The sequence below is a fragment of the Lepidochelys kempii genome, chromosome 1 (assembly GCF_965140285.1).
Source record: "Lepidochelys kempii isolate rLepKem1 chromosome 1, rLepKem1.hap1, whole genome shotgun sequence".
NCBI lineage: Eukaryota > Metazoa > Chordata > Testudines > Cheloniidae > Lepidochelys > Lepidochelys kempii.
The window spans coordinates 149,027,117-149,055,018 of NC_136380.1; the positions used below are offsets into that span (position 1 = coordinate 149,027,117).

A 27,902-nucleotide genomic window follows, 5' to 3' on the forward strand; every position below is an offset into this window, starting at 1 on the left:
TTGGAAATAAACTTTGAAGACAGAGATTTTATTATAGCAATCCTTGGATCTCTAAAAACCTACTTGCCAAAACACTGAAATAAAGGTAACTAATGTCTCCTTTATTTTCCCCTCTTTCCTATGTCTGAGGAGATGGAGAAGAAGAACTTATTACTTTGTCTTTTTAAGACTGATGTATACCCTTGCTGTCTTGGAGACGCTCTAGGGTCATTTGTTTGTGGTTTTGATACAAGTTGCATTTTTTAAAACCTTGTTACATATCTATTATACATAATTTTCATATTTAAACACACATACACACACTGGGAAAATTAGAGTACTATAAATTGGCTGAGCTCCAGCTACTTGCTGCATATCTGAAATAGTTTCCAAAAGAGCAATATGCAACTCAGCAGTATCAGCGAGGCGAGGTTTCTTTGGGTTCAGTTTTCACCCTTTCTGCCCAAGCCCCTGGAGCAGCGGTTCTCAACCCATGCCCCTCAGGTCGCATGTGGCCCAATTAGCACACAGCTGCGGCCTAGCTCAGCTGTGTGCTAAAGGCCACAGGCTCAGGGCTCCCAGCTGCCCTGCCGCACGGTGGGCTCCAGTGTCCGAGCTACCGGCTGCCCTGCCATGCAGGAGGGCTCAGGCTCTGGGCAGCCAGATGCCCCCCAGCACCGCATGGCAGAGGTCCGGATCCCCTTGCAGCAGGGTCCAGGGTCAGGGTCTCTGCCCCACGCCCAGCTCTCTGGTCCTGGCCCCACTCTGTGGAGGAGTTTCTGGGCTAAGGGTGCTGAGCATAGGAGTTTGTGGGGGAGTTTAGGTGAGGGGCACTGTGGTTCTCAACCTGCGGCCCAGGTAACACTTTGTGGCTGAATATGCAGCCCACGATGATAAGTAGGTTAAGAACCACTGCCCTGGAGCCTTTCTTCAAGTCTGAGATTCTAAAGCATTCCTAATGATAGGCCTAGTCTATAAATAGTTTTTGTACCCCTTTAAATGAAGTGTGTGATTTTGTATCCATATAGCTATACCAGCACATCATCTAATGTGGACACAATTAAATCAGCATAAAGGTGCTTTATCACTTATAGCTTATTCTCTTAAATGGTACACTAAGAGAATATAGTTAAAGTGGTATAAAAATTGTGAGTAGACTAGTCCTATAAGAGAAACTCTATAGAAACCCTGCATTTAATCCTGTTGCCTATAGAAAGCAAGCAAAACTCGAAGCTTCATTTCATTCTGACACAAACCTATAATTCTGCACCATTTTACTCTAAACTGGGCCCAAGTTCCCTTGAAACCTTCAGCAAACCTGGACATCTTTTCAACTTGGAGCCTGAAACCAAGTGAATTTTACATGGTTCTTGGGGGTTTTGTTAAAAGTCTTTTGCTCAGCTTTAGTTTACAACCTACCAAGCTTAGCAGATGATTTTTTTATTTTTATTTTCCACCGTAATTATCAGGTGCCAAAGTTAATTAAACTAAGGTATATGTAATAGCTTCAAAAAAATCTCAGATTTGAAGGACTTTAACCATACAATTAAATGCATCAGCCAGTGGACATGCCTACCACAAATCAGTACCATCCTCAATGAAGCACAGTAGCAATTAGAAATATTTTCCTTCATACTCTTTAGTGGTCCATTCTCCACTTGATATATTTAACTGAGTAATTTTAATGGGAGCTATGTACTTAAAAGAGAGAATAGACACCAATTTCTGTATTCATCAATGATCACGTATGCTACAAAGTTTCATGAATTTAACAATTTGAGGGCTAACATTAACAATGCCAGGTCACAAAAATACCAGCCCCTACTGGACAGAGATTTTGAATATCACTATGGTTTGCAGATAATTACAAGCTTAACCTCCTCCCCTCCCCCCAAATGCTTTCTATTCTAATAGTGGGTGGGTGGGGGGGTGTCACATCAAACAGAAAAAAAATTTTGACAAGTTATACAAAAAGAGGCTGGCAAAGTGACATTTTTAACCAGTTCACAGTTGTAGTAATATACAGCTCTAAAACTGAAAATCATTCTGGAAATGAGAAGGCATAATGAAAGCAAAGGAACAAACATACATTGAGAGAAAAGTTTCAGCTAAAGTGAAAATGAATCAAATGTAAAGTACTGTAGAATCTTGGAATTCAAAAGCTATTAGATATATAATCCATTGCACTGTTGGTGCAAGATTGTTCCTTATTCTATATTTTCAATTACTTTTTCTAGTCTAATTTTAATGCAGGCAATATATTCTGGTACCTGGGTTTTAAGACACAGGACTTCCGATTTTTTGAATTATCTAGTACATTGTAGAATAATACCAAGTACGTGTTTGACAGAAATCAATCTGGATTAAGAACAACAATTCAATTTGTTTATGCTGATATGACAAACTAAGAAGACATTAAATAAAAGAACTTATGTTACCTTCACTTTTTCAAGAGAGTCTTTTAACTGTTGTTCATTTCCCGGTTCCAGACGAATACCAACAATGCTGTCTGCTTCCTCTAACCATAAAATGAACTCATTTAAATCTTCTTGCAATTCTGACAAAATATTCTTTTCTTCCTCCAGCCTGCAGTAAAATAAAAAACACACTAGTGTTAATAGGGGAACTCTGTGTCATAGGTAATTATATTTCAAATGCAATCTTTATTATTATAAAAATAAAAAATCACTACTTTTTAACACAAATATAATTCATAACTAAATGGAGGAAAAATATACAGATTATTTCACATTAACAGTAATCCTTTAAAAGCAAAACTTTACATATTTCTTCAAAATTAATCAGAAAAGAAACATCACTCATGATAAATAGAATTAAATGTATCTGAAAATAAGCTTGGAGTTTTAATTTGCAGTTCTTAACTACCTTCCATCTCAAATAAATTATGATTTTTAACCCAGTCCTGCAAGGTGCCAAGAAGTCCTTAGGAGTTGAAGGTGTCCACTCTGCAGGATGAGCCCTTTGTCACAAATGATATGAAAGCCCAACTTCAGAAACTGAAAGAAATCTAAAGGCAAAGTTTACTAAATTGGATCCCTAAAATTAGGCCCTTAAATCCAGTGGGGATTATTTTGGGAGTTTTTGTGGTTAAGGAACTGGATTTGCGATTCAGGAAAATTAGGTTCAATTCCCACCTTTGCCACAGATTTCCTATGAACTTTGGACACATCACAATCTCACCAATTCTTCATCTGGAAAATGAGGACAATAATGCTTCCCCTCTTCCAGTGTTTGTTTGCTTTGTCTATTTAGACCGTAAGGTTTTCAGGGCAGAGGCTGTCTCAGACTGCATATGCACTGTGCCTAGCACAATGGGGCCCCAGTCATGGTTGAGAGCGCTAGCTGCAACAACTACAATACAAAATTATAATTTGTTATAAAAACAAAGAAATTCCCAGACAAAGCTATAAGGTAGAAATTAAATTTGAGATATGTATCAGAAATTTAAGGATAAAATACATTACAGGGATATTGTAAACACTCTGAATGTGATTTTTCGAAAAGTGAGTTTTTAAAAAATATTTTAAATTTAATCTGGGACTACAAATACTAAAATGCCTTAATTATAATCATATGGCTATTACATGACATCACTACAGGATAGCGTTAAGATTGCTTAGGTGCTCTAGCTATGTATGGCCTTGCATTGTAATAGGCTTGCATTTCTTTTCAATTTAGGAAAATCAGAATTAAAGTTAAGTTTATAAATCTTGTTTTGGGGATAACTGCTCCCCTGTGACATGTTTTACCTTAAAATACTGCTAAAAACTCAGAGTACTGTTAGGTAAAGTCCCAGAGGAAGAAAATCTAAGGGAAAAGGAGTTCAGGAGGGCTGACAGTTTGTCAGAAACCATATTAAAGGTACAACAGCAAACTACCCCAATATGAAGGAAAATTAGAAAAAAATTGTAAGAGGCCAATATATGGCTCCATTAGGAGCTCTTTAGCCTGAAAATCAAAAAGGAATCCTACAAAAAGTGGAAACATGGATGGATTGTTAAGGGTACAAGAGAATAGCACAAGCATGTAGGGACAAAATCAGAAAGGCTAATGCACAAAATAAGTTACACATAACAAGGGACAGAAAAGGCAAGAAGAAGAGGTTTTATAAATTCTTTAGGAATAAGAAAAAGATGAAGGGAAGTGTAGTGAGGAAGGAGAGCTAAAAATGGATGACATCAAGAAGGCTGACGAGTTTAATGCCTATTTTTCTTCAGTCTTCACTAAAAAAGTTAATGACAGATACATAACACAATTAATATTAACAACTGGGGGTAGAACCACAGGCCAAAATAGGGAGAACAGGTTGAAGAATATTTATGTAAGTTAGATGTATTTAAGTCAACTGGGCCCGATGAAATTGCTTCAGCTTGTTCCTTAAATGCCCTAGAATGAATGTCAGAACCATTAATGATTACCTTTGAGAACTCATGGAGGTTTGGTGAGGTCCCATCGGACTGGAGATGGACAAATATAGTACCTATCTTTAAACAGAGGAACAGAGAGGACCTGCAAAATTACAGACCAGCCTAACTTCGATAGCTGGAAAGACACTGAAACAAATTATTAAACAACCAATTTGTAATAACCTGGAAGACAATAGGGATATAAGGAACAACCAGCATGGATTTGTCAAGAACAAGTCATGCCAAACCCTTTGTTTCTTTGACAGGGTTACTGGCCTACTGGATAAGGGGGGAAAGCTATAGATGTGATATATTTTAATTTTAGTAAGGCTTCTGACACAGTCCCACATGACATCTTAAAGGCAAACTAGGGAAATGTGGCCAAGATGAAATTACTATAACCATATTCAGAGTGTACGGTATCAATGGTTTGCTGTCAAACTGGAAGAATGTATCTAGTGGGTCCTGCAGGGGTCTGTCTTGAGTCCGATATTATTCAATATTTTCATTAGTGACTTGGACAATGGAGTGGGAAAGAGGGCTTATAAAATTTGCAGAGGACACCAAGATGAGAGGGATTGCAAGCACTTTGGAGGATAGGATTAGAATTCAAAGTATCCTTGACAAATTAGAGAATTTGTCTGAAATCAACAAGATGAAATTCAATAAAGACAAATGTAAAATGCTACACTTAGGAAGGAGAGATCACATGCGCAAAAACAACCTGGGGAATAACTGGCTTGACAGTAGTACTGCTGAAAGGGATGTGAAATTTTGGTGGATCACAGACTGAATATGAGCCAACAGTGTGATGCAGTTGCAAAAAGGGAGAATATAATTCTGGGGTGTATTAAAAACAGTGTTGTGTATATAAGACACAGGAGGTGGCAGTCTCTACTCGGTACTGGTAAGGCCTCCGCTGGAATACTTTGTCCAGTCCTGGTGTCACATTTTAAGAAATATGTGGACAAATTGGAGAGAGTCCAGAGGAGAGCAGCAAAAATGATAAAAGGTTTAGAAAACCTGATCTATGAGAAAAGATTAAAAAAACTGGTCATGTTTAATTCTGAGAAAAGAAGCCTGATAAATCTTCAGTACAATAAGGGTTGTTTTGTTATAAAGAGGATGGTGATTGTTCTCCATGTCCACAGAAGGCAGGACAAGAAGTAATGGGCTTAATCTGCAGCAAGGGAGATTTAGGTTAGATAGTAAGAAAAGCTTTCCAGCTGTAAGGGTAGTTAAGCTCTGAAATAGGCTTCTAAAGGAGCTTAGGAAATCCCCATCATTGGAGATTATTAAGAACAGGTTGGATAAATGTGTCAAGGATGCTCTGGGTATCTTGGTCCTGCTTCAGTACAGGGGGCTGTAACTGATGACCTCTAGAGGTCCCTTCCATCTCTACATTTCTATGATTCGATGTAGTCTCAGTCTTATCTCCATCTTAATATAGTTTTTGTATTGAAATGGAAACACAGAAATGGGAGTGATTGAGGTACACCATATCCAGTTCTCTTGGACCATCAGGAAACCTTTCTTCTGAGATATTTCCATTTGATCTTGGAAGGCAATCCCTATTCATTCCACCAGAAAAGGACAAAATTCCCACCAAGGTTCCCGCCAATATTCCAGCCATCACTTTAACAGACTTCCCAAGATTCCCACTAAAAGAAGGTTTCAGAGTAGCAGCCGTGTTAGTCTGTATTCGCAAAAAGAAAAGGAGTCCTTGTGGCATCTTAGAATAAATAAATTTGTTAGTCTCTAAGGTGCCACAAGTACTCCTTTTCTTTTCACTAAAAGAAGGAATCCCACACATTAGGACAATTCCTATTATTTGCGCTGTCTGTTCTCCTATATTGACAATGGCCCTACGCTCTGCTCTTCTTCTCTGAGCTGCTTGGAGTCGCTTTCTTGACTGTTATGATTGGGGACAGCTAACACTTCCGTCTCCCAGCACCTGGTGTGGACATAGTACATGCTACTTGTATTTTAACCTGAGCTGCCTGTTGGTCATGTGTCTGAGTGCACAGGGGGAGAGTCAGGTCAGAGGGGGCAACAGATTCTGAAAGACATCCCAGAAATAGATACCAGCTTGAAGATTTAGTCCCTGTGAGGGGATGGAATGGTTGTGTGGGCAGAAGCCTATTCTCAGGCTACTATACCTCTATTCCAGGGGTTCTGAAACTTCATTGCAACAACAAAAATTACTTCACAACCCCAGGAGGAGGGACCAAAACCTGAGCCCCACAGCTTTGGGCAGGGGCGGGGGGGTGGCAAAGCCTGAGCCCAAGCCCCACTGCTCTGGACAGGATGGCCAAAGATGAAGTTCAAGGGCTTCAACCCCAGGCAGGGGGCCTGTAAACTGAGCTCTGCTTCCCAGGGCTGAATCCCTCTGGCTTTGGCTTCGACCCTGGGCCCCAGCAAGTCTAAGCCAGCCCTGGCGATGCCATTCAAAGGACCCCATTTGGGTCCAGACCCACAGTTTGAGAACTGCTGCTCTAGGCAACTGAATTTCTGGATACTTATCAAACTAATCAAAAACTAAACTTTTGAAGTTCTCCCATCACTAGTGCTTTTTTGTGCTTGTCTTCCTCCCACCCCCCGCCCCCAACCACTAGTGTTTTTTGGATACTGCAGGCCAGATCCTGCAAACACTTGCATGCATGAGTAACTTTTTGTTCATGTGAGCAATTCATTAACTTCAGTGTGACTACAGGTTTGTGTTTGCAGCATACAAACTTTGTGTGTATTTTGGGTATCTTTGCATTGTTGTGACAAAAATCCATGCATAATGATGCAATATCACAATCCCAATAAATATTTGCTTGTCTCCTGGTTGGGGACATGTAAAATTGATTTATAGAATACTTGGGCCCTGTGCAATTCCCTTCATAACCATACACATCTCCTTCCAACCTCTCTTGGAAATCTGAATCTCTATTAATATTGTAATCATTACTTCTGCTGGTGCACTGATATGCCAGATTTCTACTTTAACGCATTATTTGGGCAATTGGGGAGGGCAATCCACTAGAGATTTAGGGCTCCTCAAGCTTAATGCCTGGGATGTACCATCTACAGTCTACTGTTTGCTAAAGGCAAATAGGACACTGCAGATTTCCAGGCCAGCATCAGTACTCGGTATGCTTCATTGCACTGTCTCTGCACTGGTTCCCTGCCCAGTTTTTGCTACTTTCCCACAAGCTCTACACAGACCTGACTCATGTGGCAACATCTGCCAGGCATAGCCTGTTCCATGTGTGGGTCCCCCAGTGCTAGCTCTGCATGTGGTTCCCCATCAGGTTTCCTTGCTGCTCCTAGTTTGCCACATTAACATGGTTTTCCCGAAGCAAGGCTGCTTCCTGGATCAAGGTCTTTCTCCTCTCCCTATTGCCAAGGGGCGGGGAACTTGTCCCCATATACATCCTGAAGAATTATAGCATTCGTCACAATATTCATTTAAGACTTTCATATCTGAACATGGAAGTGAGTGGTAGTAGGTTACAGGGGGCAGTGTGATGCATCTGTTAAGGGTGATTTTGCTACTGTTGACGAGTTTAAATCGGCAGGAGGAGAAGGCTCTGTGGCACTTGAGGAGCAGGCCACAGAGGCATGGTGTCTTCTTGGTGGAGGAGTCTGGTGGCTGCAGGCAGTAAGTGGAGTGCTATTTAAGACGCATCATAAGCTAGAGCCTTAAGGCCTAGCAGCTAAAGTGTTTACAGAACTTGCCTGGCTGTTGGTACACAAAGGACATGATGCTTTAGGACAAAAGTTTGTGACCACAGATAGCTCGAGACCCCAGTTAAGCAGATTTACTTGATGATTTTTAAACCATTGTATAAATTGGAGAAAGACTGAAGACATCATTTTCAAATTTAGATTCTTAAAAGCAGTCATTTAAATCCACACACAGACAGCTCACTAAATGGTCTGACTTCAAAGATGTTCAGGTGCTTACAGCTCCTGTTGAGTTTGATGGGGGTTGTTGGCTTTCATCACATTTTGAAAAAAAGCAGGTCTTTTATTTTGTTAATTTATAACAAAAGTTAAAAATTCCATACATGAAACAAATTTCTTTTTTATGCCAGATTCACCAATAATCTCTGGCTGCTTTAGACTACTCTGCAGCACCACAAACAAGTCAGTGTATGCGAAGTTTCCACCTTTCTTCGGTCCTTCTCATCAACTTGGATGAACCATCTCCATAAATTCCTCCTGCAACCTCCACAATCTACTGCATGCAAACAGTTTTCCATCTCCCTCCTGCCTTCAATATACCTCTCAACATATGCATGTGTGTGCACACCCCTCTCTCTCTTCTCTCCCACATGCACCTCCCACACACAGTGTCCCTTTCCCTCCATCCCTGTCTGTCAAGTAAGACTGGTTCAATGGAGAGCTGTTGAACGTATGTATTTAGGAGTAATGGTCACTTATGCTGTTATTTCTCATAACTGAAAAGTTTGTGTTTCAAAAGGATGAAGAATAAAATCTCTTAGATATAAACACATGAAGAACTGCACTCTCAAAATGAATCATAGAATCACAGAATATCAGGGTTGGAAGGGACCTCAGGAGGTTATCTAGTCCAACCCCCTGCTCAAAGCAGGACCAATCCCCAACTAAATCATCCCAGCCAGGGCTTTGTCAAGCCTGACCTTAAAAATATCTAAGGAAGGAGATTCCACCACCTCCCTAGGTAACGCATTCCAGTATTTCACCACCCTCCTAGTGAAAAAAAGTTTTTCCTAATATCCAACCTAAACCTTCCCCACTGCAACTTGAGACCATTACTCCTTGTTCTGTCATCAGCTACCACTGAGAACACTCTAGATCCATCCTCTTTGGAACCCCCTTACAGGTAGTTGAAAGCAGCTATCAAATCCCCCCTCATCCTTCTTTTCCACAGACTAAACAATCCCTCTCTGCACTTGTCCTTGTTGAACCTCAGATTTCTTTTCGCCCAATCCTCTAATTCGTCTAGGGCCCTCCGTATCCTATCCCTACCCTCCAGCGTACCTACCTCTCCTCCCAGTTTAGTGTCATCTGCAAACTTGCTGAGAGTGCAATCCACACCATCCTCCAGATCATTTATGAAGATATTGAACAAAACCGGCCTGAGGACCGACCCTTGGGGCACTCCGCTTGATACCAGCTGCCAACTAGACATGGAGCCATTGATCACTGCCCGTTGAGCCCGACAATCTAGCCAACTTTCTATCCACCTTATAGTCCATTCATCCAGCCCATACTACTTTAACTTGCTGGGAGACTGTGTCAAAGTCAAGGAACAACACGTCCACTACTTTCCCCTCATCCACAGAGCCAGTTATCTCGTCATAGAAGGCAATTAGATTAGCCAGGCATGACTTGCCCTTGGTGAATCCATGCTGACTGTTCCTGATCACTTTCCTCTCCTCTAAGTGCTTCAGAATTGATTCCTTGAGGACCTACTCCATGATTTTTCCAGGGACTGAGGTGAGGATGACTGGCCTGTAGTTCCCAGGATCCTCCTTCTTCCCTTTTTTAAAGATGGGCACTACATTAGCCTTTTTCCAGTCGTCTGGGACTTCCCCCGATCGCCATGAGTTTTCAAAGATAATGGCCAATGGCTCTGCAATCACATCCACCAACTCCTTTAGCACTCTCGGATGCAGCGCATCCGGCCCCATGAACTTGTGCTCTTCCAGCTTTTCTAAATAGTCCTGAACCACTTTTCTCCACAGAGGACTGGTCACCTCCTCCCCATGCTGTGCTGCCCAGTGCAGTAGTCTGGGAGCTGACCTTGTTCGTGAAGACAGACGCAAAAAAAGTACTGAGTACATTAGCTTTTTCCACATCCTCTGTCACTAGGTTGCCTCCCTCATTCAGTAAGGGGCCCACACTTTCTTTGACTTTCTTCTTGTTGCTAACATACCTGAAGAAACCCTTCTTGCTACTCTTAACATCTCTTGCTAGCTGCAACTCCAGGTGTGATTTGGCCTTCCTGATTTCACTCCTGCATGTCCCAGCAATATTTTTATACTTTTCCCTGGTCATTTGTTCAATCTTCCACTTCTTGTAAGCTTCTTTCTTGTGTTTAAGATCAGCAAGGATTTCACTGTTAAGCCAAGCTGGTCACCTGCCATATTTACTATTCTTTCTACACATCGGGATGGTTTGTCCCTGTAACCTCAAAATGGCCACCTTCTCCCACCATTCTCAATGGGACAGAAACCACAGGCTGCCCTCTCTTTTAAACAGCCACTGCCTACAGCTCGACTGCCCTAACTGGTGCTCCCCGGCTATCAGGAGATGGAGAAGAGCACTGAACAGGTGACTTGTGACAGTTTACCATCTTTGCTAAGGGCAGCCTCAGTTCCATTGAGAGCAATGGGAGAATGCAATCATTTTGGAAGAGGGCAAGTCTTTGTAACTTCCTGAAGGAGAAGATTATGTACTAGTGTGTGCCGAAGGAGAAATGCTCAGTTATAAAGAAAATCAGCCAAAAGTGACCCCTAATCTCCCGAACAAATTTATTCAAATCTTACTTACATGAGAAATGTGCATAGTCTACTTCTGTTGCTACTAAAATCATGAGACTCCCCCACACCCCAAAAGTTTAAAACCTGGTACCAAATTTCTTGAAAGATCCATTTTTAATTCAAAGTAATTTTTTGGGAAGGTATACTGACATTTCTTATACGTAATCAAGAGGTTGCCTTAGTGTGTTAAGTGCAAAACACAACTCTGCCTTAACTGTAGAGTTGCAACCAGCAAATATTCTTTCCAATTTTAAAAATGATTATTAAAGCAGAATAGAATTTGGTTTAGTGTTTCTGTTTCCCCAGACTGTTTCAGTTTTCAGCATGATGGTTACAGCCAGAAAGAAAGTCAGAAAAAGCAAAGACATGAAAGCTATTTGAAACTATGTCACGATTTATTTATGGTGAGAAGGACTTTTTAACCAGATATGTTTCCTGATGGATGAGCAAAATGGATGGTGTTTTCCTTTACAGGAGGCTTGTAAATAAGCTTTAGGCAAAAGAGACTCAACAATAAAGTGCCAGCTTCACACCATTTAACAAAAATCCCTCCAAACAATTGTTATTTAAAAATATATATCTTATATGACAAATAATTTAGAATTTGACAGATTTAAGAGTTTACGTCAAGCAAAATAAGAATACAGAAATTCCAAAAATGAATATCAGTCTCTTGGAAGCTTGGACTTATATCTAGAATGTTTTGGAAAAAACCTCCAAAATTATTCTAATCTATGAGAACGAGCCTCTTATTTTAATCCCTTCAGTTACACTTTTAGAACAATTTCTTCTCTCTTTAATTCATAGCACTCAGAAAAATGTGTTCAACTGATTTCAAGCTTCTAGCATGGATTTTTCCCCTTCACATGTCAAGACAGCTGCTTCACTGTTTTACTGTGTGGGGAAGGAAGAAAAGCAGAGTATTCCTTTTATATGATAAGGTGTAAGTCTGAAAACTGGTAGAAAGAAAACTTCTATTTGCCACCTATATAACTCATTTGTATCATCAATGGGAGAAACACAGATCAGTCACCAGTGAAAAGGTACCAACAGGGGAACTGAGTTTGAGAGTTGAATTGAAATTCCTAGTATAACAAGAGACAGGGAATCATAAAACTATACAGTATAGCCATGAAGTTTTTATAAGTCAACACTATTCATTTACAGTGAATGAAGTATTTCCATTACACGAGAGGAAGAAAGACTAAATTTTATGACATAGAACCATGGACTGCTTCAAAATGGAACCTGAGGTAGTCACCTGGTGCCTATGTACTACCTGATATACTCTACTGCCTGGCCAGTTGACATTGTCTCTCATTCACAAATGCACACCAGGTTGTTATTCTTTCACCAAGATATGCAGTATTCTTTTCTTACAAAATAGCAGTCTTATAGCAAGGAGAAACTTCTGTCACTTCACTCCTTAGCCCAGTCTCACCCTCTGAGCTTCCCTTCTGACCTACCCCTTGCTTATATCCTCCCAATTACCTCATTTGCCCAGTGATTCCAACCCAGGTGCTCATAACCCCCCAACATAATTAACTGCCACCAGCTGAGCCTGACAGTGATCAGGGTGCTGCTGATAGTGTCCTGTCACAGAGGTATAAAATTCAACAGTTTAAGAGAATTCTACTTTCCAACCAAGCTAGCAACACTATTAAAATTGACATTCCTTCCATCGCTGTAACACAATGCACATCCAGTTTTGCTATGACCATATACAATTTATAAGTTGAACTTGGTGTAGTAAATTTGTTTCTTTCATAGGAATTTAGGTTAATATGTTCTACTGGAGCTAATCTATATGTAGGCTTGAAAAGATTAGATTTTTACCAGTAAATGTCTATTTCGCTGTACATACACAAACTGACAAAAATATTTCCATCAATAGTAATCAAAATATACATATAGGCAAAATAACAAAAATGCTACTTGAGACATTATTAGGGTTAGATTTAAGGATATTTACTTTGTATATTTTTATATGTAATGTTGTCAATTTGTGTTGTAATGGTTATAGAGCTGTAACTTTATGAATCTCAGCATCTGCTGTTATTAAATAATTATTGTCTGACCCCTCCAATAATTTCCCACAACTGAAAATTGTACTTAGAACTCATAATTTTGCACGGCTGTGAAAATGTAAATCAATAAACATCAGTATTATCTCAGTAGTACAACACATCCAATTACAAACCCAAGTTGCTGACAGGTTGGTGCAACAGTACAACCACATGATACCCCCTAGCACCAACACTTTGGCCTCAAGCCAACTTTTCTCCACCAGTGACTGAGAAGATCGCTGTGGTTCACAGATGAATCCAAGCAGATGCAGCCAGTACACAGGGGTGTGTGCGCACACACACACAGAAATCTAAATCCGTCCACCAAGAGAACAAAAACCTCTTACAGCCTTTTTACTCCTCCAACATCAATGCAGCATAATTACAGCCAGCAGAGCTAGTACACAGAGAGCCAGCTAATCAACCCATACTTCCTGGTCCATACTCTGAACCCAAGAATCTCCCCCTGTGAAACACTTCGAGAGGGAGGGGGGAATAACCCACACACAGATGTAAAAGAAACTAACAGATTAAAAAGCCTCAGTCATGACCAGCCTGCACTATCCAGCTTGCCATATCCCAGATTTTGACTCCACCACACTCTCCAGAGTTCAAGAGGCTCTGAAAAATATTATAGCCACCACCTGTAAAAGAGGTGCAAGTGTCTCCTGGAGGGTGAAAGCCAGTGAAGAACAGCTGCATCCCCTACTAATTGAAATTATAAATGTCTCCTTCAGAAAAGCACACTTGTTAAACTCCTTGAAAAATTACAACCATCCACTCAATCCTCAAGCAAAACAACATTGGATTCCCCCTGATGCTCTCTCCAGTTACTGTCCGATCTCCAACTTCCCATTCCTGGGCAAAATAATTGAGCAAGTCGTAACTACCAAGAATCCATTCTTCCTCTAAAATACAGAGTGCATATCTGGAGTAGGAAAAATCTTAATATAAAGCATACTGATGTTACCAAACAATTATGTATAACCAGCATGCATTTTCATTGCCTCCTGACAGCATAGTTTAAAAATACTTTATACTGGCATTTGTAAGTTGAAGTGTTATTTCTTTGTTTACCTACAAATTTAAGGTTTTGGTAGAATTTTATTCAAGCAAGTGGTAGTAATAATAATGAATGGGGTATTTAAAACTCTGCAACTGCAACTAAGTGCTGGACATTTTATTTTTAAAGTCATCTCAATGTATTTAGATAACAAAAAACAGTGGCTTCTGTTTGAAATATTGGATAGGTAACAGTTTGCATTATAAATGTTCTTAATGCATTTTCAGGAAGTGGAATAGCAATGATCTTGGTTGTAAAAAAATACATATAGTGAAAAGGGGAACGTTAAAATGTATTAACTAAGTTCTATATAGTCAAATATTAAATCATACTTTTAGTCATTTATATAATGTACATTCACAGGTTATGTACAATATTCAATTTCCAGCAAAGACAAGAGTAGCACACTCTTTTGGCTCACCTGGTAGAACTGCTGCCTCTATATACCTCAAGTATCCTCACTAGACTGAGTCTCGGCTGCTGTTATGTGTAAGGAACCGACATAAACCCAGCCACCACATGGAAAATTTTATCAATTTGTCAATTCTGCTTAGTGTCCAAACAGCAGTGTGTTCTGAACATAGAACAGTATGAAAATGGAGGTCAGTCATACCTTCTGTGAAGCTGAGCTGACTGGAGAGCAGCAGAAGGTGCACCACTCCATAGTTATGCATGGGTGAATGAAGTGGTTAAAGTACTTTGAAACAGGAGCGAGGGCTCTTGCTGCACCAACCAAATAAGAGGGGAAGGTGAGGAAAAGTGCTTTTCTGCCAAGCAAAGGAGGGGAGTGGGCTCTCTGCTTTGAGTTCTGAAGGAAACTCTTTCCTCCTCCCTCTTTCCCACACTTCCTTTCATCAGGTTTGAATCTAGAATGGACAGTTGGCTTTCCAGGAGGCCTGCAAGTGCCTTTCTTGAGAGTATCACTGGCTACATACTGGCCGTTATCTTTGAAAACTCGTGGCAACTGGAGGAGGTTCTGGATGATTGGAAAAAGGCAAAGATAGTGCCCATCTTTAAAAAAAAAAAGGGAAGAAGGTGAATCTGGGGACCTACAGACTGGTCACCCTCACCTCACTCCCTAGAAAAATCATGGATCAGGTCCTCAAGAAATCCATTTTGAAGCACTTGGAGGAGAGGAAGGTGATCAGGAACAGTCAACATAGATGGATTCACCAAGGGCAAGTCATGCCTGACCAACCTGATTGCCCTCTATGATGAGATAACTGGCTCTGTAGATATGGGGAAAGCAGTGGACATGATATATCTTGACTTTAGCAAAGCTTTTGATATGATATCCCACAGTATTCTTGCCAACAAGTTAAAAAAGTATGGATTGGATGAATGGACTATAAGGTGGATAGAAAGCTGGCTAGATTGTTGGGCTCAATAGGTAGTGATTAATGGCTTGATGTCTAGTTGGCAGCCAGTATCAAGCGGAGTGCCCCAAAGGCGGTATGGATTGCACCCTCAGCAAGTTTGTGGATGACGCTAAGCTGGAGGTGTAGGTAGCTACACTGGAGCATAGGGATAGGGTCCAGAGTGACCTAGACAAACTGGAGGATTGGGCCAAAAGAAATCTGACGAGGTTCAACAAGGACAAGTGCAGCGTCCTGCACTTAGGATGGAAGAATCTCATGCACTTCTACAGGCTGGGGACCGACTGGCTAAGTGGCAGTTCTGCAGAAAAGGACCTGGGGATTACAATGGACAAGAAGCTGGATATGAGTCTACAGTGTGCCCTTGTTGCCAAGAAGGCTAATGGCATGTGGGGCATTGCCAGCAGATCGAGGGAAGTGATTATTTCCCTCTATTAGGCACTGGTGAGGCCACATCTGGAATACTGCGTCCAGTTTTGGGTCCCCCACTACAGAAAGGATGTGGACAAATTGAAGAGAATCCAGTGGAGGGCAACAAAAATTATTAGGGAGCTGGGGCACGTGACTTATGAGGAGAGGCTGAGGGAACTGGGGTTATTTAGTCTGCAGAAGAGACGAGTGAGGGAGTATTTGATAGCAGCCTTCAACTACCTGAAGGAGGGTTCCAAAGAGGATGGAGCTAGGCTGTTCTCAGTGGTGGCAGATGACAGAACAAGGAACAATGGTCTCAAGTTGTAGTGGGGGAGGTCCAGGTTGGATATTAGGAAAAACTATTTCACTAGGAGGGTGGTGAAGCACCATAATGGGTTACCTAGGGAGGTGGTGGAATCAAGGCCCAGCTTGACAGAGCCCTGGCTGGGATGGTTTAGTTGGGGTTGGTCCTGCTTTCAGCAGGGGTTGGACTAGATGACCTCCTGAGGTCTCTTCCAACCCTAATCTTCGATGATTCTATGATACACCTTTCATAGAATCACGGAAGGGGGCTTCTCAGACTACTTCCCCAAATATTCAGGAAGCATTATGCTTCCCAGAGACTGAAGCAGGGCCCTGTATATTTTGCAACTGTGCAGACAATCAATTCAGTTCTTAGTTGCTCTGGCCCAAGAAAACCTTAATCTGTCTCTGTCCATGGCCATGGAATTTGATGTTTTTCCAAAATGCCATGGAACTCAGCATTTTTGCCATGAATTTGCTATTTCACTCCAGCCTGCTGCCCAACATTTTTGTGTCTTTCGGATCTACAAGAATCTATCTTCAGCTACCTCTTGCCCCAGCTTTCCACACAAGAGGGAGATAACTGGAGTACAGAGAATGCTCTCTGCACTCTTGTATGGCAACAAGTAGCAGGGTTCTGGGGGCTCTGAACTGAAGTCTAGTTTGCAGCCACAGATCAGCGAATGAGCTGTGGTTCCTAAAGAATAGATCAGCACAACTGGCCTGAAGGAGATGCACTGTTGAAGCTAGCTAGAAGCTCCTCACTTTCCCTAGTGCAGGCGGTGGTGGGGAAGGAGGTTTTGAACTAGGCTTCCTGGATGACAGCCCAGGAGACAAGGCCATGGAGTAAAGTTGGCCCCCCTGGAAAGCACAGTGAAAAATAAAATCCCTGAAAATAATTATTGACAAAATTTACATCAAACTAGTATTTTCAATTATGAGCCAGAGTTGAGAGACTTTGATTAGGAGCTGGAGGCTAGAAAGGAAACATCACAATAAATTAACATTGCGGAAGGCATTTACGGATTGCTGCCAGGGAACATTGTGTCACAGAACAAAAAGGTGTCTAGGTATAATGCATCCAGCCACCTCATCATTAGGCCACTAGCACTGATCCTACAAGCATCAGAGACACCCTTAACTGCTGTGGGTGTGCAATTATGCGTCCCACAAACAGGCATGTAAGGGAAAGATAGGGTTCCTCATACCCTCTTGTCCTTCTAGCATCCCTCCATTACAGATGGAGGCATAATTTTGCCCATTATAGACAATGATTTACATCTCTGTAAACTGATTCAAGAGAGGTTTTCATAGTACTTACTCACACTAAATCGTACAGGGCCAATTCTGAACTCAGATACAAACATAAAGTGCTCAGAACCATTGCTACAAGTTGAAAATATATATTTGACAGCAGAATTAAGCCTTATTTTGCCTCACCGAGTGATTCTGACTCCTTTCTCAAGCTCACTCAAGTCAACAGAAGAACTTCTACTGACCTAATTGGGCTTTGGATCAGGCCCATATTGACCTCAACATGGACTTTCTTCTGGTACGATATTCTGTATCAAATATCACCAAGCAACACAGTTTCTAGAGGAGAATACTGCAACCATAGAATGCATTACTTTCCTTCAAATGGTAGTTTTGTGTTATGATTGCCATTTGCTATAATTGCTGAATAGAGCAAAACGATTTGTAATGAAACAGGTGAAACTATCACAGCCATCTAGCACACACAAAAAGATACTTCATAATGAAAAAAATTCTCAATTAGTAAAATTTTCATTTCTCACATTATGCTTTGCCTTGAAGCTAAAACATTTACTATTGTGTTTTACAGTACAGCATTTAATTAGATTGCAGTGAAACAAAGATTCTATAGCTATTTACAAAATGAAAATTTGAAATGGTCATTATTAGACGGTGGTAACTTTTAACCTTGTTTCACTTTTTTACTTTTGCAATTTATTAGGAAGGGCAAATTATTTAATCAGCAAGGTAATCAAATGTCAACAGGAATTCAATGCCAGTCAGTGGCATATGCCTTAGGGACAGAAATATGCTTGTAGACAACTGGAATTTTTGAGACTCCAGAGGCCAAAATTAAACCTTGGAGCAATAAACAGCAAGTGAGCTTGGAGTTAGCACTGCAGAACACTATCAAAAGAAGTGTTATTTCTGACAAGGGCCAAACACTGTGTAGCACTGGTGGGTGCTTTTGCATGTTCTCCAAACCTTACACAGATCTTTCAGTGCAGTTCAGTACTGACCTGCCATAGCCCTGCTCTTCCAAAAGTTGCTGCTCTACTAAGCAGAAGTTAGTTTTGCTATATTGGAACTAATGGGGATTGTTTTTTGATTTGAAAACTGGCAAATCTTGAATAACATTTAAACTTGAATAGCAATCCCATTTTAACTTGTGATATCTGACAGATGCAAGTCTCTGCATGTGAAATACTTTCTTTGCCACCTCGCTCTCAAATATTTTAAACAAAGAGGATCCAAAATAAATTACTCTAATAATGTCACAAATGTCTGATTCCAATGTCAAAGAAAGAAAAAAATGGTCAAAATGAGTGTGAAAGTTAACAAAAATATTAATTAAAATTACAATAAATATAATGATCGGGAAATTTGCCAGGATGATAAAGCGAGAGATGAAAATCCTGCATTTAGCTACAGAACACAGACAATAGCAATGCAAAGTTCCTCTCATACCAACTCTCCGGTATGCTTCTCTCCTGACTAAGCTGATCAGTTGTAGGTGTGAGAGAGTAAAATGTCTGTGTTTATTCAACACTTTAGGGAAAGATGTGGTCTGAGCACAGAACTAGAATGACTGAAACACTGAAGGCTTTGTCTCCAACTTTATTCATATCTTTGGGGAAGACATTTCCTTTCCCTCTCTGTCTCAGTTTCCTTGTCTGAGGGTAGTACTAACTTACCTCCCAGGAATCTTGTGATTTTTAATTTTTGGAAAGTTCTTTAAAGAAGAAAAATACTATCTCGGAACAAGATATAAAAAATCACCAGTTCAGTGCTCTTTGTGGTTGATGTGGACACTAGGAAACTGAATTGTGACTCATTTCTCACAGTTTAAACAGGCAGCATATAAGAAAATTTTAGCCCACCAGTAACTGGCTGCCTAATGAAAACCTTTGATCCCATGTGACTCACATTGGCCATCTCATCTAGTTCACAAAATTTATTTCCAATAATAGAAAAACAACAGCAGCATTCACCAGCAGATTGAGAGCATGAAAACAATTTTGAAATTAAATCTATTTTATCTTGAATGTTTGGCTTTTCCAAAGAACAAGAATTCTAGAGCATGCTGTGCTGGTCCCAGGATATTATTTTGTCTCTCTCACCAAAAGAATTTGGTCTAATAAAAGGTATAATCCTCATCCACCTTTTCTCTTTAATTCTAGAGCAATAATTTCTGTGCTATTCATCACTGATACTGAATTCTAATATGGAAATAGGTCTATATGGTTTCATATATACTCTGATTTATATATATGAAATCTACACATGCAAATATTTACTGGGCACAGGTGCCAACTTTTGTTTGTTGGTTGGTTGTTTTAAACTTATCAACAAATTACTCTGAAATAATTAACTAGAAATTAAACACGCACTAGACTACTGCCAAACTGCTGTGAAGAAGAAAAGAACATGGGGAGATAAAAGTAGTGGGGGGGGGGGGGAGAATACATAAAATTAAGCAAATGGTGAGTGGCATGTATAGCAGAGTAAACCAATTAGTTTGTTGAATGGAAGAGAAAGAAAACAGAAAGGACCAGAATTCACAGCAGCATTCCTGTCAGGTGGCATTAAAGGAGTGGAATTTCCTTGTATCCCGGAATTCCCTTAAAGTGGGGGAGTCCCAGTGGATGCAGAGCAGGTGTAGTGAAAGTCATGAGACAAACACCTCTCTTGAACCATGCTGCCATTTTAACCATCCACCATGCTTTGATAAAATATGTACATTTTGCTATGGAAAAATTAAAACCTCTTGAGAGTACAACTATTGCACTTGAGTGTATCTTAAAATATTTAAGAGATGTCAACCTCATAGCAGAGGCAACAATTGGCATGAGTTCCCCCCATCCTCCACCCCCGGTTACCTTTTTTGGAGTCTGCTACATCCTTTTTATTTAATGTTTAAAACTTTTCCAAAGCATGAAGCTGAAGGAAATGTTTTTACTTTCTGATTCCACATTGTCCATGGCTGCTCTATTTTAAATATTTAAGTATCAAAAGATTCAATTTTACTATCTGTACAAACAATATGTAATTCTTCCAGCATAATCAGTTTTTCAACAATGCTTTAATGAATATTTACATTATGCATAATACATACACACACAGTTTTCAGAATCCAAATAAAAAATAATTAGGTTCCATGAGCTCTTTTTATTTATGTTACTCAGGGTCAGTAAGTAGTTATCGATTTAATAGGTAGGTTCACTGGAATTAATGGGACTTGCAGGTGTTCAAAACTTCTCAAAATTTGTCTTTGGTCTGCTAAAACATTAATTTAATCATAAAGCATTCCTTATATTAACTGGAACAGCTAATCACATACAGGAAGTTATAACTCTATGGAAGTTTGTGACTTCTAAACTAACGAACAGGTATATTATAGCAATTACTTTTAGGGTGACAGAACCAAGTGCATGTAATTCTATATTAATGTTATCTTACACTTATAGACCACCTTAGTTCCCAAAGGGTCTTTAAAGGGCTTTACAGATAACACATTGCCTATTTCATTCACCACTGAAATGTAGCCACTTTGCGTGATGGAAGACAACAACCAAACTATACAAGAGATGCACAGAATTTCGTACCCATTTGAAACTGCAAAGGGAGTATTAGGTAGGTAGAATGCAATTACCTGAGTTGGAAGTTAGCCGAGACATTGGAGCTAACACTTCTACTCTTGGTTTTGTTTTGGGATTTTTAATGATTCCTAGCAACGAAGACATGGATTTTAAATGTCACCTGTAACAATACTTCCAGCTGTATAGCATCATGTAGGACCATTCAGAGACACTAGTTCAGAGCCAATTCAAAACGAAAAGTGTTGCTTACTGAGTCACCAACCAGGTTATTACAGCACCCAAGTGTTTCTGGCATCCATCTCCCTGCCAACGAAGGATTGTTCACTACAATACATTTTCAAGTGCTTTATCCAATCTAGTCTGTAATACCACCAATTCCACTGGGAGACTTCCTTAGCCTAATCCATTTCTGTTAGGAACATTTTCCCTGCTACTCAGCATAAATTTGTCCTAACTTTTCCCTATTTTGTCTACAAATCTCTCTACTTCTTCCTTGGTTTTACTACATATTCATACATTTGTACACTTCATCACATTTCTTCCCAACTGCCCTCTGCTGCCATTCATAACTTAACCAAGGTATATACATTTTTCCTCATAAAAGAAAATTCCTTGAGACCTCAGCATTTTTATTGCTCTTCTCTTAACTTCCCTCAATTTGGCAATATGTTTCTAGTAAACTCGTGTCCAGAAATGAATGTATACCCCACGCTTGTATAAGAAGGGAGTATTACCCTGTAATTGAAAAATGACCACACTGCAGCTGTAGTACAAAATTATTATGACCCTTTCTGTAGCCATATAATATTGAAAAGCCTTGCTTCTTGTCATAAACTCTCACCCTTTGGTCTTCTACGACTTTACCCATTTCTGGGTTTATCTCAGCTATATTACCTGGAATTGTCCAAATTAAATCTCATTTTGTTTCTTTCTCTTCATGTTTTTAAATCACATAGGGCCCTTGGTATTATTTCACTGACTGCATGTAGATTTGAAACATTTACCCACTTTAAAATCATAGGCAAATATAATTCATGTGCTCCCTCTTCTATGAATGTGCTCCCTTATCCTTTATGAATAAAGAAATTAAAACTGGATGAAATCCAATCTCTAGTGGTACCATTCTATGTACCTTCCACACACTGCTGGCTGTCATTGTCCTGATATCATTGTCTTTTTGTCAGGTTTTTTTTTATACACATTAATATTCTTTTCCAATTATATGTGTATTTATTTTTCAGTTACTGTTTTGAGAAACAGTATCAAATGCTTTGTTAAAAATAAAAACATATTACATCTCCAACTTTCTGCATCATTCACTAACTTGGTACCAGTTTCATGGTGAGATGGAAATTCATTGTGAACAGCATCAAGTACTTAAAGGTTCTACCTACACATAGAGTGTTCATGAATATTTTTGTGGAAATCTGTAGCCAGAAGAGAATAGCAGCTCTGGACTTGTGCTGGTGACTCATCACTATCTTTGCATTCCCAATGCTATTCTAGTGTTGGCTCTATTTTCTAAACCAACTGTTTATTATGTATCTAGCATTTGCTGCTACAGGGATTTCTGGGAGTAGAGAAAGGGGGCATTAGATTCCTTGATACTTGTTATTTTTTTGGTGAAATTTTCTTGAGCATTTGATGAACCATCATAACAGTAATATGAAAGTTTAGGGAAAATATTTACTGAAAGATCAAGGAATTCCCTCTCCCCTCTCTTTTTCTAAACAATATGCAAATATAATCTCTCTCTAATTTGAGTAAGAACCTTTAAACAAAATAATTAAACTACAAAATATCACATATACCCTGGAGAAGCCAATCATGACCAGTAAATAATGGCAAGTTTAGCTACAGTACTATATGCATATGCATTTCAAATTTAAATCAGTGAGATTTCTTTTCTAATTAATTACTCTAAGAAATCTGTGCATGCTTATCACTGCATATTTGCCCAACAGTCATAAACAAAGAAAATAAAATTAAATATGTATACATCATTTTTTTCTGGGAGGTAAAAGAAATACTAAAAAACCACAGTAAGTTAGCTGTACTGCAACTGCGTCGTCTATGAGCCAACTTTTGATTTTTAAAGAGAAGTTAATAACAGGTTTCAATATATTGAGAGCTCAGGTGAAAGACTAATGAAAGGTAGCTAACGTATTGTAGCTAAAGCGATACTATAATGAAAGTTGAGTATAAAAATATGAAAAATAGAACAGTTAATTTATAATAACCATATATAATTTTAGAGTTAGAGCATAAAAGCTTTTGTTTGTATACCCCAGGAAACCAAACACTTTATATATTCAAAAGCACCCTGCTAAATAGAGTTAGTTGCTGTGCAATTCTTTGCATAGATATTTCAAACTAACTTGAGCTCAAAATAGATACCAAGCAGGTTTAAGCTTGTTCCAAGTGCAAATCGTTTGGAATTAAAATAATAAGAAATGTTCTTCAGCTCAATAGAACAATTTTTTTGTTGTCAGTGGCAGGGTTTTTTTAAAGTCAAAATCTAGCAATTAAAAATATAAACTGATTACTTTTGAAACAGCTAGAAATTCTATTTTCCATCAAGTATACTTGATGATGCTGGGTCATCAATCCTCCTTTTCCGATCATCCAACTATAAGACTGATTCTGAAATTAAATATTACACACGTACTCTCTGATTCATTGGATAAGTATAGGTATGCCACAAACATTAAAAAGGCATACACGCTCTTCAAAACAAAAAGTTTTGCAGTTTTTAACCAATAAGAATGTAACTGAATCCGCAATCTGCTAGGCAGAGTTTATCGCTTTTTCAATCCAACCATAGAGAGGTTAATATATGCTTAACAAAAATCTCAATGTTTTCATCACCCTTTTGACTGTTAAGAAGCTTTCATTTGAAGACAAAAATTTAAATACTAAATAAACTTTCAATTACGTTCATACTTCGTAGAGAGACAGACATTCCAAAAAAGCAACAGAAAAACATATTGAGTTTGGGTGCAATTTTTTGTTGTTGTTGGGGTTTTGGGTCTTTCTGTCTTTTGAAAATGAAATTTTTACAACACTGAATAATAAACTTTGCAATGTTTTAATACACACAGACATTCTTAGGCCATGTCTACACTATGGGCACTACAGTGGCACAGCTACTGCGCTGTAGCTATCCTGCTGTGGTGCTATAATGCAGATGCCTCCTATAGTGACAGAAAGGGTTTTTCTCATATTGTAGGTTGTCACAGTTCAGGGCAACTGCAGCCATATTCCCTCCTCATGGCCTGGCAATGGTACCAACTCAAAGGCTTCCAGCTCCCCCGTTGCCTCCCATCTTAGGCAGATACCTTCATCTCTCCCCCTCTTGACCAGGGTATTTCCAGCCAGCAAGTTTCCTGCCTACGCTGTGAATTCCACGGAAAAGTCCAACTGTCTAAGCAGCCAATCTCTCGGCTTTGCTTTCTCTTTGAAAGCTGTGAACAGGGTAATTATTCACTGTTTTAAGTTACCACACAGCTCTTTCTAAGAAAGCACATTTATTCTTAAGGTAGAAACTTTATAGAAACAACATATTAAAGACAATAAAAAAATTATATGCATGCTAATAAGCTTACCACAGATTACTCCCTTCTCTCTTCTGCACAAAAGCGCTGGTTGGTGTCAGTCCTTCCAACCCTTCCCTAAGGATTGGGTCCTTCCCCTTGGGCAGAAGGTCCTATCCATTTGCTGGACTAGAACGAAGGCTCTGAGTCAATTTAAACTCAGGCTATTTATACCAAAGTCCTTTCTTTGTTTCTCTTGGTTCTTTACAGAATCCAGCTGGACCCAGTATATGCAGACCCCCCCAGCAGGTGATACCTCTCTGGAGGTGTTACAACCTGAGTGAATTTTATTAATCACCTCCACTTAGTTCCTGCAGGGGGTGTTGTTACCCTCTCACATGTTATTAAAGGAAATTGCCATATCTGTCACATCTCCCCAGGCAGCAGTAGCTAGGCTGATAGAAGAATTCTTCCATACACCTAGTTGTGTCTATACTGGGGGTGTGGTCAGCTTAACTACAATGCTCAGGAATGTGAATTTTTCACACCCCTGAGCACTATAGCTATGTTGACCTAACTTTTAGGTGTAGACCAAGCCTTAGTTTATACTATGTCTAAGCAATTAAACAAGGGTTTTTTTTTTTAATTAAAGGATACTCTATATTCTGAGAACTGAAGTGAAATTGCAGAACACACACATTATTATGTCATCATGACAAATATGTGAATGCTCTTACATATTTGTTAACATTGTGCATTGGCCTGCCATTGCAATGTATGCATATTTTGGGTTAAGTGCTTCTCAAAAGAGGACTGTCTGGGATGGATCAGGCAGGAAGGAGGAGGTGGCTCAAGATGGTCTGCTAACAGCTTCCACTTTAGATGGTTAAGGGACAATGCCTGAACAATTAGCTCTAATGACTCTCTTGTTCCTCAAGCCAGCATAAAGAACAGATTTGACCACGAAGGACCAAAACCCAACAGCACATGGGGAAAACTCCTGTAGAATAAAGAACACTTACAAGGTTTGAAAAGACTGTCTTGAGGGTGCAGATTGAGACACACTCAAAGGGTATGTCTACACTGCAGCTGGGAGGTAATGCCCAGCTCGGGTAGATACACATACACACTAGCTATGCTCAAGCCATCCTGCTAGAAGTAGCAGAATGGCTAGCTGCCCAAATACAACCCATCTGAGATCCTAAATACATACTCACATTGGTAGTCTAAGCCACCATTTATGCTGCTGCAGCCAGATTGCTATTTTGAGTGCAGTAGCTTGAGCGAAGCTACAGCATGTATGTCTACTTAAACTGGGAATTACACCTCGTATCCACAGAGTAGTCATATCCAAAACACAGGAACCGGCAGGGGTGCCGGAAGGATCCTGGGATATAGTACTTTAGGTAAGATAGATCTGTGATCCATTTTTTTTAATCTTTTTTTTTTTCATCTAATGCTTTGTTCTAACCCCTGAACAGAGATATTTTGCTTTAAGAAGGCTGTTGGTCAATTTATCACTGGTCATTTGTCTCTGAAGGGAGGAAATGCAGGTGCCAAAAACCCAGTCAGACTCACAGAATGGTAAGTGGCAGGTATACACAGGGTAGATTGACCCAGGTCCCGGTTTTAGAGTAGGATCCTACACAGGGACAGGTAAGGGCAGGGAGCCCAAGACGTGAGCTGGATAAACTCAGAGAGACCAAAAAAGGGACAAAAATCCAGCTAGCCCTTCAACTGTGACAGTCATTAATGACATTACCGTAACGGACAAGAATTCCTACCAGTTTGAGACAGTACTATCTTTTCTCACTATATGCCAATGCCTTTTTTCCTGTTTAGTTCACTAGGATTATTTGTACTTAAAATACCCAACTGGTTAGCTAGAAAAAAACAAAACAAAACACATCAAAGCTAGAACAAGTGTACTGCTGCTTTTTCTGGTTAATGCAATGTAGCTCATTTAGGGAATAGGACTGTGTTATTCTCAATTAGCAGATTGTTGGTCTTATTCTTCTTTACTAGAGAGAATGTGCAAGGAAATTCAATAATGCAGTGCACCACAGAGAGAGCCTGAAGCCAAAGTGGCATTCAGATACACACATTTGTAGCTATGAAATAAAAAAGATGGAGATGCAAGTGCTGTACTACCGCTGACCAGAACTGGGACAGAATTCACATTCTTGGTCAACGCTAAATCCCCAAACCTCCTTTTACGTGCTGCAGCAGCAGCATACAGAGCTAGTAACATGACATTATTGTTTCCTTCGTGTTAGCACTTACATAAGAGGCAAGGGTTTGGAAATACAGCTGGGTTTCAGTGGTGCAAAAGAATAGTTTTTAGTGTGATAAATAAAGGCCAAGCTCTCCCTGGTGTAACAAGAAACATTAGCATCAACACCTGGAAACACAACAGAAAGAACCATTTAAAGCCATCCAACTGCAGCAGTCTACTCTTGGCATTCTCATCTTTTAATACATTCCAAGGGAGAGTTTAATGATAATTAAAGTCAACAATAACCTTTCAGGATTCCCACCTCACTCCCTTTTGGATGTGAACATCTTTACAGTTCCTCCCTCTCCACAATTCTAAACTGAAAAAGGGTAGTCCTTAGGGTAACAACGAGACATTTAAAGAGGTGAACAAACTGTTGCACACTATTGGTCTTCCTCCTAAATACTGTATTCACTATTATACCTTATTCATGAGATACTCATTTCTGAAAAAGCATATGAATGAAGGTTGGCAACAAAACTACTGTATTTGAAAGAAGCTCTGGTAGGTCAATTTCGGTCCTACATTTAAGTTTAGAAAAAAAGAACAAGCTTTTATAAAACCCAATATCAATAGAAATGTTTGTAATTTTTTTTAATTCAAAGTAAATCCTTTCTTGTAAAAGGAAAAACACTCTCCCTGTAATATTTGGAACTCAAATACTGCAGCATCATGTTAGTGCAGGAGAATGAAAAACTGACTGTACACAGCCTATAAATGACAGTTAAACTGACTAATCCATTCTCTTTATCGAAGCGGAGCGAAATGCCCAAAGTAAACACATATCATACATGGTGAAAAGTAAATAATATTGTTAAAATGATTTCCTAAAATGCCATTAGTGCCACAGTTACAGAAACCTTTTTTAATATACAATTTTAATGATACATTATCAGGTAAAAAGTTACTTTAAAATGTTTGTTAAAATGTGAGCTCAGGTGTAAATTACCTATGAAAAACATCATTCTGTTGTTCAGCTTTTCTAAAAACAATATCATATTTATGGTGTTTTTTAAAACATTAGCAGTGGGAAGTATGAGGACATTTATTTATGTGGGGCGGGAGAGGGGTGTAAGAGACCGGGTAGAAACAAAG

General features: G+C 39.5%; 1 protein-coding gene across 11 annotated transcripts in view; it reads right to left on the reverse strand.

Annotated features, from left to right (window-relative positions):
- Positions 1-27,902, reverse strand: part of DMD (dystrophin) — a 1,937,833-nt gene that overhangs the window by 677,416 nt on the left and 1,232,515 nt on the right. For all 11 annotated transcript variants that reach the window (XM_073357918.2, XM_073357898.2, XM_073357881.2 and 8 more), the window contains one exon: positions 2,418-2,565. In XM_073357918.2, the coding sequence (XP_073214019.2) occupies positions 2,418-2,565 (148 nt within the window). The remainder of the gene's footprint in view (positions 1-2,417; positions 2,566-27,902) is intronic.